Source organism: Triturus cristatus, chromosome 6 (genome assembly GCF_964204655.1).
Source record: "Triturus cristatus chromosome 6, aTriCri1.1, whole genome shotgun sequence".
Taxonomy (NCBI): domain Eukaryota; kingdom Metazoa; phylum Chordata; class Amphibia; order Caudata; family Salamandridae; genus Triturus; species Triturus cristatus.
Window position 1 is genome coordinate 264,958,465 of NC_140589.1, and position 15,231 is coordinate 264,973,695.

Here is a 15,231-nt window from a genome sequence, read left to right on the forward strand (position 1 = left end):
CGTTGGGCTTCCTGAGTCGTCTCGGGAGGTGGCTGCAGCGCGGAGCTCGACTCGGAGTCGACGTCGTTTCTTCCTGCCGGCTCCTGCCTTGGTGGAGGTTGAGTCGACGCCGGGCAAACGTGTCCTCTCCGGGGGTCGTCGACCCAACACCTCGAGGTCGGTCGACGCCGGTTCCTTCCCCGGCTGTTCCCCCAGCCTTTTGTATGTGACACAACAAGTGGCGAAGCAAGTGACAATGTGTAATCAGCGTAAACGACGCAACGTGCAATTAGTGAACAGATATATACAGTGAGGATTGGTGGTTTTCGCTGATTACACATTGTCACTTGCGTCCCCACTTTTTGTGTCACATACACAATTGAGCACCAAGTCCAATTCGGGTTGTTTTCGCATTCCTTGCCTACAGTGCTGCTACAACTGTACCTACTTTATTGTGTTTTCAAAATATATGATGCAAAGTGCACTTTTCAAAAAATTCAATCAGATTCACCCTTTGTCCTTTCATGTAATATGTTGTACATGCATTTCTAACTGTCCTCAATAATCATACCAGTTGAGATATTGTTGTTTCACCTCACATTTGTTTGACGAGCTTGCCGACTCGGCGGTCTGGTGCCTCCTCTCTGGATTTCAATGACTGGCAGGTATTTAGTCTTTTTGGAGGACTTGTGTTTTCAAATGCAATATTGTCCCTGCTCTTATGATTTCCGTCTCTGGTCAAGACTTTATTATCCAGACAGTCTGTATGGCTGTTCCGCCGTGTCTCTTTTGTTCCTCCTTCTGGTGCAGCTGGGACAGCTGTTTAGGATGATTCTTCTCGATCTCTACTTATGAGCTTGTCTCGAGGTGTCCCTCGTATTTTGAAGGGATGTGACTTACCCTATGTGGGGTATTGGTTGGCTATTGTGTAGCAGTTGTTCCTTGCTGGGAAGTTTTGGAGGATCCTGTGGAGTTCTCTTAGTTATTTTCCTGTGGAGTTCTCTTAGTTATTTTCTGTCCCTCTGGGGATTTTTCCTGTGGGTTTTGCTGTGAGTATTCCCCTTTGTTGTTCGCTTCCAACTGTGGTGGAACATCGCCTTTGTTGAGGCCGGCAGGCTGGCGTGGCCCTCTCCTGGAGCTTCTTTGCTGCCTACGGTTGTTCCGTTGCCGTCCTCTTACGGATTGTTGTACTTGGCTTCCTTTGCTCATGCTCCACTTTTTACTTCGTGGCCTAGTGTCAGCTCAGCTGGCATTGCAGAGATTTATGGGTCTGGTGTCAGCTGCTCTGGCATTGCTGTCCCCACCTTGTTTTTGTCACTGTGCTTGACGGTTTACTTCCCTTGGGAACTCGGTGCTTTCACTCGCAGACCATCCTCCAATGGGGTATGGCTTTGGTATCAATTCTAAGTTAAGGAATCTGCGGGTAGATATCTCTATCACTTAAACGAGCTACTTACCTTCAGTAACGATGTATCTGGTAAAGACAGTCTAGCCGCAGATTCGTTAATGCCCACCCATCCTCCCCGTTCTGCGAGAGCCTTTCCAGGTGGGTTACTACCCACTTGCCTCCTTGCAGGTGGCATTGGTCTACCTTAAGGGTTTTTCTACTTCGTCTGCCTCTGGGGCAGGGTGTGTCATTTTGTTTTGACACATTAGCTCTCCGCCACTTTAGTTCTTGGGTGGCTAGGTTCTGTGCTTTCCATGCTCCTCCACCATGATTGCTACGACCTGGAGATTCTCATGTTTTTCTGCCCTCCCTCTGCCCTAGTCTATTTCTCCCTATTCCTTGGGGTCTCCTTGTCTCTGCTGCAGTCGATTGGGTTGTGCTTCTTTTTGACTATGCTGATGTTCATCGATCATTGTGGGGGGTGTGGTGAGCATTCCTTGTCTTGTTGTTGCTCACTTCTGGTCCCTTGTCATAAGTCATGTTGTTCCAGTCTTGTCCTTTACAGTTACAGTATATGGTTACTGACTGTCTTTCATACAGTTCCATTCTGTGGTTACGAATTGCCCTTCATTTGTTATGCCATTTATTTCCACTGCCGTTGCCTCTTACGGGGGGCCGCGGCTCTTCGCTTTGGTGGGATTTTTCTGGGGCGGCTGCTCTGTTCGCTCCCTTCAGTCCCTTCAAGTGTTGTGTTCTTTCAGTGTGGTGTTGTTTCTCATCATGATCTGATTTCTTCTCATTGTTGTTCCGAGAAATCTGTTGTTTTCAATGATTTTTACTCTTTTTTTGGCGCACTGTTGCTATACTCTCACAGTTTTTTGTAGTGGCTCAGTGTTGTAGGGTGGAAAGCTTTCACAGAAAACTAGCATCAGCACGCAGTGGGGATGGGCGGGAGGGACCTATATGGCTCCATTGACGTCACTTCCGTGGACGATGTCAGGATGGAGCCGGGCGACGCCACCCCCCGGTGTGCAGAGGTACGGCTGCGGCAAAAATTTGTTCGAGGCATATGAGCTGCAGATTACACACTTTTGCATAGATCGCCATCTGGTGTTGGGCCCGGATGTTTGCAGTTTGTTTTTCCTCTTGGGAAGTCTTTCGAAGTCACGAGGTTGGTGACTCCTCCTTTGGATCGTATTGCGCATGGGCTTCGGCTCCATCCTCAGATTGTTTTTTTCCGCCATCGGACTCGGATGTAATCTTCGGGCTCCGGTTCCGAACATTTCCAGTTCGACGATCGAAGCAGAATCCTCACCTCACATCGCGGTATTGTTTCAATCGCGATCTCCTCAATCAACGCACCTTCTCATCGACAAATCTTCGGTTCCAGTCGTCGACGGCGGCCTTCGGGCCTACCCAAGCTCCGGTCCCGGCTGATGGAAAGAACTCCATTCAAGAAGTGCCCTCGATGTGGGTCCAAATTCCCCCTCACCGATCTTCATGAGGTATGCAACCTCTGCCTCTCCCCTTAACACGAGGCTCGAGACTGTCCGGCCTGTAAGTATTTCAGATCGAAAAAGACTATTCCGGACTGAAGAGCCAGACGAAACATGGCACACACCTCGACCTCCGTTCCAGTCGATATCTTCGGAGACGACATCGAAGATCTGGGACAGCAGCGCACCGAAGAGGACCTAGTCAGTGCTTCCGAGGCCGACGACTCAGATGTAGAGGACATCACTCCGGCGCAGAGGGTCGTGAGTACTATACCCCCCCCCCCCCCCCCCCACACCCGCGCCAACACCCAAAAAGGCTTTGGTCACACCTTCGCCTCCGGGCCTAGGCAAGACCAGAGACACTGCTTCACACACCCCACCTTCGGGCCCGGTGAAGAAGCCAAATAAGCCTCCCGGCGGCTCGGGCTCGAGCCATTCTGCCAGCGGTGCCGAGAAACACACTTCGGCACCGAAAAAGAAACCGGCCTCTACCTCGACACCGAGCTCCACACCGAAGCCCTCTGGGTCGAAACCCAGCGCTTCCGTTCCAACGCCATCTTCGGTACCGACCAAACCCCATAAGGCCCTCGGCAAAGACACTTCCAAGCCGAAGCCCACCTCGGCGCCGACCAAGAAATCGGAGGTTCCAAAGCCCAGAGCTAAGCAAACTGGCATGGATAAGCCTAAAAAGTCATCGGCCCCGAAGACTTCGGCGCCGACGGACCAAACACTGTCACAGGAACTATTTACACCAGATCCCTTACAAAAAACTCTCACCAGGGATCCAAAAACTGGACATTTGGCACTCTCTTCCAAAAAGGGACATTTGGACAAACCGGCTCCGCCTCCAAAGACGAAGGACTCTGCTCCCTCCCCTTTCAGAATACCTTGCCCACCTCCTCCACCCTCTCCACCTCTGCCCCCTCCGCCTTCTCCACCCCCACCTCATCGCTCTCCAACCCCGTCTCCAGACAATGATGATCAGGGGGACCCATATCACGATACAGGGGATGTGCCCCAAGACCCCACCCCTACAGGATCCCAGACCCATGGGACGACTACAATAACCCAGATATTCCCGACGTCCTACAAGATGACCTTTACCCTTCCAGGCCATCTCCACCGGAAGACTCATTAGGTTTCCACCATCTACTTCAAAGGGCGGCACACTATCACGGGGTACAGTTGCACACTGACCCAGTGGAGGAGGATTTCATCCTCGACACATTTGATACCACACTTAGGTCTACCTCCATACTACCTATGCCTAAGGGGGTGGTAAAGCATGCGCCAGAGGTTTTTAAAGACCCAGTCAGGGCCAGGATCATTAACCCACGCATAGAAAAGAAATACAAAGCTGCCCCCACAGATCCCGCATATATCAAAGGGCCAGCGTCACTAGATTCCGTAGTGGTTTCTACTGCGCGAAAAAGAACAAATTCCCAGGCGTCAGGCGAAGCACCACCACCTGACAAAGAGTCAAAGCTACTGGACGCATCAGGAAAGCGCACTGCGTCACAGGCAGCCAATATATGGCGTATCGCCAACACCCAAGCGCTATTGGCCATATACGATAGGGCACATTATGATGAATTGGAAAGCATAATGCACCACCTCCCTGAAAGATATAAAACTAGGGCCAATGAATTAATTCAAGAGGGTAAGACAATCACTAACACCTCTATACGTTGTGCCTTAGATGCAGCAGACACAGCCTCCAGGGCCATTAATACTAGCGTCCTTCTCCGTCGCCATGCTTGGCTAAGAATATCAGGATTTAAACCACAGGTTCAAGCCTCCATCCCTAATCATCCCTTTGACCAGGAACACCTATTCGGCCCAAAGGTAGATGAGGCCCTCGAATAAATGAAGGACACCGATACGGCGAAGTCCATGGGAGCCCTACAGTCACACCCTCCTAGACGCTCTTTTCGCCGCTCTTCCTTTCGGAGTACATCTAGAGGCTACTCCTCAGATAACGCGTCAACTTCCCACAAATCCCCTACTCAGTCCACCTTCACAAGGGGCTATCAAAGAGGCGGCTATAGGGGAAACAATAATAAAGGCAGAGGCAAAACAAATACCGCCCGCTCTGCCACACTGCCTACCCAATGACTTCCCCCCGCTCCCTCCAGACCGTCCCACTCCGGTCGGGGGCAGAGTTCAGAATTTCCTTCATGTCTGGGAGACCATCACCTCAGACAAATGGGTGACTCAAATTATTCGTTCAGGATACTGCCTGGAATTAACATCTACCCCCCCAAACATTCCACCCAGACAACGCCCAATGTCACAAGAACATTCCACATTACTAAAGCAGGAGGTAATCTCCCTCCTACGAAAACATGCAATAGAACAAGTTCCCGTCAATCAGCAAAATTTAGGGGTCTACTCCCTATATTTTCTAATACCAAAAAGGGACGAGACTCTACGACCTATTCTAGATCTCCAGCCCCTAAACACATATATACATTCAAACCATTTTCACATGGTAACGCTTCAGCAGGTGCTTCCGCTCCTCTCCCAGAACAACTTCCTCACCACACTGGACTTGAAAGACCCATACTTCCACATTCCAGTACACCATGCTCACAGAAAGTACCTCAGATTTGTAGTGGACGGGCAACACTACCAGTTCGAAGTGCTCCCATTCGGAGTCACAACAGCACCACGGGTATTCACCAAGTGCCTAGCGGTAGTGGCGGCACACCTCAGAAGACAGCACATTCATGTCTTCCCATACTTGGACGACTGGCTGATAAAAGCCACGTCCTACAACCAATGTGTACACCACACCGCCACTACAATCCAACTACTTCACCAACTAGGTTTCACTGTGAACCACCAAAAGTCCCAGCTAACACCATCCCACATAAAACAATACCTCGGTGCCACCATAAACACCTCAAAAACAATAGCCTACCCCAATCCGGCCAGGATTGCAAGCATTCAGGCTTTGCGACAAAGATTCATATTTCAACACTCCCTTCCAGCAAGAGTGTTTATGCAACTGATAGGGATGATGGCCTCTTGCATTTTCACAGTGCCCCACGCAAGACTCCAGATGCATCCACTCCAAGAGTGCTTAGCGCGCCAATGGAACCAGGCCCAGGGGCAACTGACAGATCTGGTGTTGGTAGACGGTCGTACCCATCGCTCTCTGCCGTGGTGGAACACCACACACCTTTCCAAAGGTCGACCGTTCCTGGACCCGGTTCCACAAATAATACTAACAACAGACGCATCGCTCTCCGGCTGGGGAGCTCATCTATTACACCTCACAGTGCAGGGCACATGGACGCCGCAACAAAAGTTACTCCATATCAACCATCTGGAGTTACTAGCAATCTTTCTAGCCCTAAAATCTTTTCAGACACAGATTTCAGGCAAGGCAGTCCTCATTCGCACAGACAACATGACGGCCATGTATTACATTAAAAAACAAGGCGGCACACACTCTCCACAGCTCTCTCAATTAGCACAGAGCATATGGAGATGGGCAATTCCACACAAAATCTTTCTCCTAGCCCAACATGTCCCAGGAGTCCAAAACACCATGGCAGGTCTGCTCAGCAGACAAACGCAACAGATCCACGAGTGGGAACTTCACCCGCAGGTTCTTCACCCGTTCTTTCAAACGTGGGGGCATCCACAGATAGACCTATTCGCCACCCACGAAAACAAAAAATGCCCAAGCTTCGCCGCCAGATACCCACACCCATTGTCCAAAGGAAATGCGATATGGATGAACTGGTCAGGCAAATTTGCGTACGCTTTGCCACCTCTCCCACTAATTCCAATTAGTGGTGCGAAAGCTACGACAGCATTCCCTCGCGCTGATCCTAGTAGCTCCAACATGGGCCAGACAACCGTGGTACACCACGCTGCTGGAACTCTCGGTAGTGCCACACCAAAAGCTACACCTCTCACCATGCCTCCTAACCCAGAACCATGGAGAGATCAGGCACCCGGGCCCAGCTCAGCTCATTCTTGCGATCTGGCTCCTGAAATCCTAGAATTCGGATAACTAAACCTTCCCCCTGACTGTATGATCGTCATCAGAGAATCTAGACGCCTACCACTAGAGCCTGCTACGCTGCCAAGTGGAAAAGATTTGTTGTTTATTGCCATAACAACACAATCAATCTTCTAGACGCGTCTATACAAAACATCATATGCTACTTACTCCACCTACAAAGGTGTAATCTAGCATATTCCTCCATTCGGCTACACCTCGCAGCAATTGCAGCTTACCTACAAAACAGGCAGCACCTATCACTTTTCAGAGTACCTTACATTAAAGCCTTCATGGAAGGCCTAAAAAGAATAATTCCCCCCAGAGTACCACCCTCACCTGTGTGGAACTTAAATATCGTTCTCACAAGGCTAATGGGGCCTCCGTTCGAACCTTTGCATAAATGCGAACTGCAATTTCTCACATGGAAAACAGCTTTCCTTGTAGCCATCACTTCCCTTAGAAGGGTCAGTGAGATACAAGCACTTACCATACAAGAACCTTTTTTTCAAATGCACCAGAACAAGGTTGTCCTCCGTACTAACCCAAAATTCCTACCCAAAGTCATTTCCCCTTTTCACCTAAACCAATCTGTAGAATTACCGGTATTTTTCTCGCAACCTCAGACTGTTGAAGAAAGGGCTCTACACACGCTAGATGTCAAACGAGCCTTACTTTACTATATCCAAAGAACACAACCTTTCAGAAAGACCAAACAACTGTTTGTCTCTTTCTCTCCACCACACAAGGGCAACCCCATCTCAAAATCAGGGATAGCTAGGTGTATTGTAAAATGCATCCAGATTTGCTACCACAAAGCAAAACGAATGCTATCCGTTCCCTCTAAAGCCCATTCTACACCGAAGATAGGGGCTTCTATGGCTTTTCAATTGAACATCCCATTAGATGATATCTGCAAAGCAGCTACATGGTCAAAACTGCACACTTCCACTAAACACTATTGTGTAGATGTGCAAACCAAGCAACAAGCTAGTGTGGGCCAGTCTGTACTAAAAACACTATTTCAAACCACTGCAACAGATACTGGTGGTAGCCGCTTAGGTTGGGAACTGCTATATAGTCTATGCAAAAGTGTGTAATCTGCAGCTCATATGCCTCGAACGGAATATGCTACTTACCAGTATGCATCTGTTCTTGGCATGTAGAGCTGCAGATCTACACACGCCCACCCGCCTCCCCGGCTACCTGTATTTGTTCCAGTCTATCTTATTTAGATACAACACACATGGGTTTCTTCACTGTTACTACTACGCTCCATCTTTCCCTGCTGGCGAAAAACAATCTGAGGTTTGAGCCGAAGCCCATGCGCAATACGATCCAAAGGAGGAGTCACCAACCTCGTGACTTCCAAAGACTTTCCAAGAGGGAAAACAAACTGCAAACATCCGGGCCCAACATCAGATGGCGATCTATGCAAAAGTGTGTAGATCTGCAGCTCTACATGCCAAGAACAGATGCATACTGGTAAGTAGCATATTCCTTTCTGGATCCAGTGTGACGCCTGGTGAATATTCTAAGTTAAGGAATCTGTGGCTAGACTGTCTCTCTACCAGATACATCTTTACTGAAGGTAAGTAACTCATTCTTCAAGATATACTATATCTCTTGGTTGAAGTAATTTGGCATGATCAACAGCACAATTGTTGGGTTCAAATTTCATGCTACGTTTATTTAAAAAGTTGTTAAAACTGTGAAAGCAAGGATAAACGTGCATCATCTTTTTTAATGAGATGCATAGTTCAGATCACTTTAGTGCAAACTGTGTATCTGCATTTGTTTGTAGAAATATTAATTTACTGAAAGATCTAATTGTTTTTAAGCAAGCATGGTACATGCAAGTTATTTTCTCTAATAAATTGTGCACATTTTGCTTCGATCATTTGATGAACTGTCATTTTAAACCAGATTTTTTTCTTTAGCTCTTCCAACGACAAAATGCACTAACAGTCCAGCAGTTAACTGCGGCCCAGCAGCAACAGTATGCACTGGCAGCAGCCCAGCAGCCCCACATAGGTAAGAATCTACTCAAATGTACGTTAGTGAGCTTTTGGCATTGTACCTCAAATGAAAGGAGAATTATTTCCTTCTGTCAATGTAGACCAGTGTTGCAGACTGAAACACATGATCACGTTTATTTAACAGGTTAGAATCCTGTCCGAGTAAACTTGGTAAGACCTATTCATGGCCTACCTAAATTAATAGCTAGGAGTTCCAGATCACATATTATGGAAGACATTTCGTAAAATATTGCACCATCCTCTTGTAAAGGGTTCTTTCAAAAGAGATTGTGGCCGTATGTGTACATTAACATCAGAACAGCTCTTTTCATTTGACACCACAAGAACAGGTTAGTTAATTTAGTGCCAGTGAGTTTTCCTGGTATTATTGGGGGGGTGGGGGGATTGTGCTTTGGTGATAGAGGTTTTTGGATCTTGCAACTCTGAGATAAAATGATGCACATAATTCCACAATCTAGTGTTTGAGTCCAGAAGTGCCTGTAGTTTGGTTTTTAGATCTAGATTTTGAAAGCGTAGCTGTCAAACAGACCTCCTGTTTACAATATAGTTAGAGTGGGCTTTGGGTCCGCCCTTTCAACCAATGGCTTTCTTTGACCAGCCTCTTTTAGCCATTGACATGAGATTTTGTTAGTCAAGTCGTGTTTTGGCTCGGGCCAGCAGAATATTTATCTTTCATCTAATGATTTTGGCTGTTAGGATGTTTTCTTCCAGCTCCACTTGAGTGCTTGCATTGAGCTGCTTGAGGAACTACTTTACATCTGTAGCCCTTCCTGTCTACTCCTGCATGCTGACTCTCATGTGTCTTGCTCTAATGTGCTGTCGCTCTTAGAACATTTGAACCCTTACCTATTGGCTTTGCAATGCTTGTTTGTTTCCCCTTAGTGTTTTGACTTGATTGGTGTCCTTATTACTCGCTATGATGTCAACTATAATCCCACCATGCCTCCACACATGACTTTCATTTTAGATTCTATTTTTGTGCCATTGGGTTTGAAGGTGTATGTGGAGAGTTCGCGAAAAAAATTAGATGGAAATTTTGCAATGATTTTGAGGGCCAAGATTGAAGGTCGGACATTCTGGGACGAGGAGACAAGATTTTGACTGATGTGCTTCTACTGGGTCAAAGAATGTGCACAGGGAAGGGTGTTGTCTATGAGGCCTGCAAATACAATACCATTTTGTTATAATGAGCACCTTTTTAGGTCTCACCTAGCTATGCAGCGCATGCTCTGTTCGCCTTGGCGAGACCTATTGTCGGTTTCTCTGCCGAAGGGGGACAGGAGATGTGCACTCGTACGGACAGGAGATGTGCACTCGTACGCGTGCACATCTCCTGTCCCCGCGTAGGGCTGGCACGCTTTCACTTTTGCGCAGGACGCTTTTACGGACAGGAGATGTGCACTCCGTACGCGTGCACATCTGTCCCCGCGCGTAGGGCTGGCGCACTTTCGCGCAGGACGCTTTCAGGCTCGTTTATTCACCGGGGGGGGGGTTTACATACCCCACTGGCGCGGCCTCTCCAGCAGCCACCCTCATTGTCTCCCCTTCGCAAAGCTTTTCAGGAGACGCTATCCCTCCTCTGACTGGCCAAGAATTTACAACTCTCCCACGAAGCAGACAGCCACTTGGCGCCTCACCCAAGGACGATCTGTTTGCACTTAGGGACTTTCACGTTTACCACTTTATTTTGTTTTTCTCTTTAACTGTAACTGTATGACGTATGAGCTTGTTAGTCAAAGTGTGTCACGTTCAGGTATGGTGTATTCCCTTGGCTTCATGCCACATACCCGTGCTAGCGACTTTTGACTGGCTAATAACGCATGATAACGCCAATGTCCTTTGGAAACAATAAACACATTGAATGGAGCAGGTGCAAGAGTATAATCACCCAGAGCACCTGTGCAAAGGTCTGTGCAGCCCGGTACATTTCCGAGGTCGACTTATTTAATGAGCGCGTGGGTTTGGCAATCCCAATCAGTCATCAGCCTACACCCTGTGGGCCATTTACTCATTCATTCTCTTTTCAGCATTTTCACCCCCTCATGCATTATTTATCAGTTCATTCATTTATTCATGCATGCATACCACCCCATCTGTTTGTATGTATTCGAAAATGAATGTATAAAAACACCGAATGAGACTCGCATATTGCTCAGCGCATCGATGAATCAACGAATGAATGAATGAATGAAATACGCGCACATTGCTGAGAAGTACATGGATTAATAAACTAGTGCACATATTGCTGGCCAGTACATGGCTGGATGAATGGATGAATGAACTGAGGACATGTTGCTGACAAGTGCATTGGATGAATGAATAAGCTAGAATACACATTGCTGGCAGGTGAATGAATGAAGGAACATACTGATTGCTGACCAGTGTGTTACTGAACGAACGAATGAATGAACGAATGCACTATAGTCAGACTTTAGTTCACTTGTTCATTCATTTGTGCATTGTTCAGAATCCTTCATTGGTCAGAAGCCTCTTTTTTTACCCATAAATTGTCCAGGAATTCACTGCCAAGCTTTCAGAATTTCGTTAATTGATACCGTTAATTCATCAGTTCATTCACCTATCAGAAAGCATTGCTCATCTTCAATACCTCATTTATTTTTCCATCAAGACCCTCTTTGCCTCATACAATATTACATTCATCTCTCTTTAATGTCGCATCATTTCCTGTTTCAGTCCTTAATGTACCAGTTTCAGTCCTTAAAGTCACGTATCTTCGTCTAGTGTTTTAATTCATTCATATATGTATACATCACTGTGCCACTTAGTGTCTTGTGAGTTCATTCGTGTTTGTTAATGATTTGTCTGTCAGACATCTGTTCCATGATGATGGACGTCTTCCTCACGCCGGCTACCATCAAGTCAGCTCCGGCGCGAATACTTAAGAAATATCGTCCTGCTCCGGAGGATCCTCTGTTCCTCAAGGCGGACCCTCCACCTGACTCTGTAATCACTGCGGCCGCCAGGAAAACCCATTCGGTGGCTTTGTCATCCACAGTGACGCCGGACAAAGAATGCAAGACGCAAGACTCTTGGGGAAGAAGAGTGTGCGGATCGGCTGCCTCCAGTTTGAAAGTGGCCAGTGCCTCGGCGATGTTGGGGCGCTACGACAGATCGCTTTGGGACTCTCTCCAAAGATTTGTAGAGAAACTTCCGCAAGAGGATAGGAAGGACTTTGAGGAGATCTTGCAGGAGGGCAGTCTGGTCTCTAATCAAGTCATAAGTGCGGCAGCAGATGGAGCAACGCTGGCAGCTCACTCCTACGCCCATGGTATTTCAGCCAGACGATCTTCCTGGCTAAGATTAACGGCTCTGAAACCTGAGGCACAAGCCAGAATTGTCAATCTGCCTTTTTCTGGGAGTTCGCTTTTTGGTTCACATACCGACGACGAGATGGCTCGGATGAAGTCTGAACTCGAGACCATGAAAGCCGTGGGGCTAGAGAAAAGGAAAGAGTTCCGTCGTCGTAGGGGAACTGACAGGCGTGCCTTCCAGTAGAGGGTTCAAACCCCTCACTGGCAGAAGAATCAAGACCAACAAGGACAGAAAAAACAACAATTTCAGTCCCGCAGATCAACTAGAGGACGAGGAAACAACCGCCAGTCCAACAGTGGAAACAAGGCTCAAGGCAAGCAATGAGCTATCGCTTCCTCCAAACCGTCCACCGCTACGGTGGGAGGAAGTATTTCGCGATATCTTCCAGAGTGGCAAAACATCACCAGAGACAAGTGGGTTCTGACTATACTGCAACATGGATACTCTCTTCGTTTCCGGAGTCGTCCTCCATCTGTCCACCCGGTACATTAGTCTCATCAACTCAAGATGCTAAGAGAAGAGGTGGCAACCCTCCTACTCAAATCGGCCATAGAAAGGGTTCCGAGAGCGCAGAGAGGGAGAGGAGTCTACTCCAGATATTTTCTAATTCAGAAGAGAAGTACGAAAACAGAATTCAGACCCATCTTGGATTTACGGACACTCAACAAACATATCAAGAGGGAGAAGTTTTGCATGCTTGCACTTCACCAAATATATCCACATCTCCGTCGAGGCGATTAGATGTGCACGCTGGACCTGCAAGACGCGTATTTTCATATACCCATCTGCCAGCGTCATCGGAAATTCCTAAGATTCGTGGTAGGAACCTCCCACTACCAGTTCAAGGTTCCACCATTGGCCTGAAATCAGCACCTCGAGTGTTCACAAAGTGCATGGCGGTGGTAGCTGCTGCCCTGAGACGCGCAGGAGTCTTCGTCTATCCCCATCTAGGCGACTGGTTACTAAAAGGTCCATCGCCTCAGGCTGTACGTTCACAACTGACACGCTGCCTGGATCTGTGTCACCGATTGGGGCTCCAGGTGAATCACAAGAAATCCACCTTCACACCAACGCAAAGGATACACTACCTGGCAGCGATTGTAGATTCCGAACTAGGAAAAGTGTTTCCTTCGGAGGAGAGACAGTTATCCCTCGCTCAAAAAGGCAGGCATGCTATAAACAGGCTGTCTACAGTGCGACAGATATCATCCCTGCTAGGGGCCATGGCATCTTGCCTATTCCTAGTGCCCAACGCCAGGTTGCGGATGCGTCCTCCGACAGGATCTAGAGGACAAATGGGACCAAAAGTATTCTCTATGGGAGGACAAAGTGTGCCTTTCGACAACGGCCAGGCAGTCGATCAAGTGGAGGTTGAAGTCGAGCAATCTGCAGGTGGGGATTCCATCGCAAACACTGATCACCGACGCATCGCTAAAGGGTTGGGGGGGCGCATCTGGGGTCTCTTCAGACTCAGGGGCTGTGATCCAGCAGCGAGCAGCTATATCACATCAACATGCTAGAGCTCAGGGCAGTACATCTCGCCCTCAAGGCGTTCCTGCCCTCAATCAGCACGAGTTCCATTTTAGTACAAACGGACAACACCACCACAATGTACTACCTGAACAAGCAGGGGGGTACTCGTTCCAGGACACACTCGCTGGAGGCTCAATCCCTGTGGCACTGGATCCTGGCAAGGAACATTTCCATAACGGCGGTGCACCTGCCAGGCGAGCTCAACGTTCAAGCGGACTCACTCAGTCGACATTTTCAAGACATTTTCAAGACCCAGAGGACTGGGTCCTCAACGACGAGGTGCTAGAGAACATTTTCGAGGAACGGGGGCGGCCGCAAGTAGACCTCTTCGCTGACGAAAACAAAAGAAAATGCAGAGGCTTCGCCTCAAGGTACTATCGACCAGGGTCTCTGGGGACTGCCCTTTTGATCAACTGGTCAATGACATTTGTGTACGCCTTTCCTCCGCTCCCGCTAATCCCGAAAGTGGTGACCAAGCTGCAACACTGGACCACCAAGATGATCCTAATAGCACCGGACTGGCCGAGGCAGTGGTGGTACTCAGATCTCCTTCACCTATCGATCCGGTCGCACAAGCGTCTGCCGTGCAGGCCGGACTTGCTAACCAAGATGCAGGGGAGGATTTACCATCCCAACCTTCCCTCGCTGAGCTCAACAGCATGGCTCCTGAAGTCCTCCAGTATGGCCATTTAAACCTTCCCCAGGAATGTATGACAATATTGAAGGAAGCTAGGAGGCCTTCTACGAGACACTTATACTCCTGTAAGTGGAAGAGATTTTATTTATGGTGTATTCAAAATCAACATAATCCTACGAAATGTCAAGAGGAAGTGATATTACCCTATCTGCTTCACTTAGCCAGGGTGGGGTTAAAATTCTCCTCCATCAAGGTGCACCTGGCGGCCATTACGGCCTATAGGCGCTCTCCATCTCCGCATTCGTACTTTAAGATTCAAGTGGTAAAAGATTTTTTGCAGGGACTCAAAAAGGTTTACCCCCCAGTGAGGCCTCCCTTGCCTCCTTGGGTGCTGAACCTGGTTCTTTCAAAGCTTAGGAGTCCACCTTTCGAACCCATACATAAGGCAACATTACAGCACCTTACGTGGAAAGGAGCCTTCTTGGTAGCTATCACCTCAGCACGTAGGGTGTGTGAAATACAGGCCCTCTGCTCAAAAGAACCCTACACGGTTTTTCACCTTAATAGGGTGGTGATGAGAACTCATCCTTCATTTTTACCTAAGGTGGTGTCAGACTTTCATGTGAATCAGTCTATCTCACTACCAACTTTCTTTCACAACCCCTCCTCGCCAGCTGAGAGGGCGTTGCATTCTTTGGATATTAAACGAGTTCTCAAATTTTACCTAGATAGAACTAAGGCTGTCAGAAAGTCTGACCAATTGTTTGTAAACTATGGTGCTGTCCATACAGGTTTTGCAGCATCTAAACGTT

The 15,231-nt window shown here is 48.0% G+C and overlaps 1 protein-coding gene across 2 annotated transcripts in view; it reads left to right on the plus strand.

The window, feature by feature from the left end:
* The window catches only part of PUM2 (pumilio RNA binding family member 2), an 886,789-nt gene that overhangs the window by 146,173 nt on the left and 725,385 nt on the right, over window positions 1–15,231 (plus strand). For both annotated transcript variants that reach the window (XM_085610624.1, XM_085610625.1), the window contains exon 7: window positions 8,818–8,911. In XM_085610624.1, coding sequence (XP_085466750.1) covers window positions 8,818–8,911 — 94 coding nt within the window. The remainder of the gene's footprint in view (window positions 1–8,817; window positions 8,912–15,231) is intronic.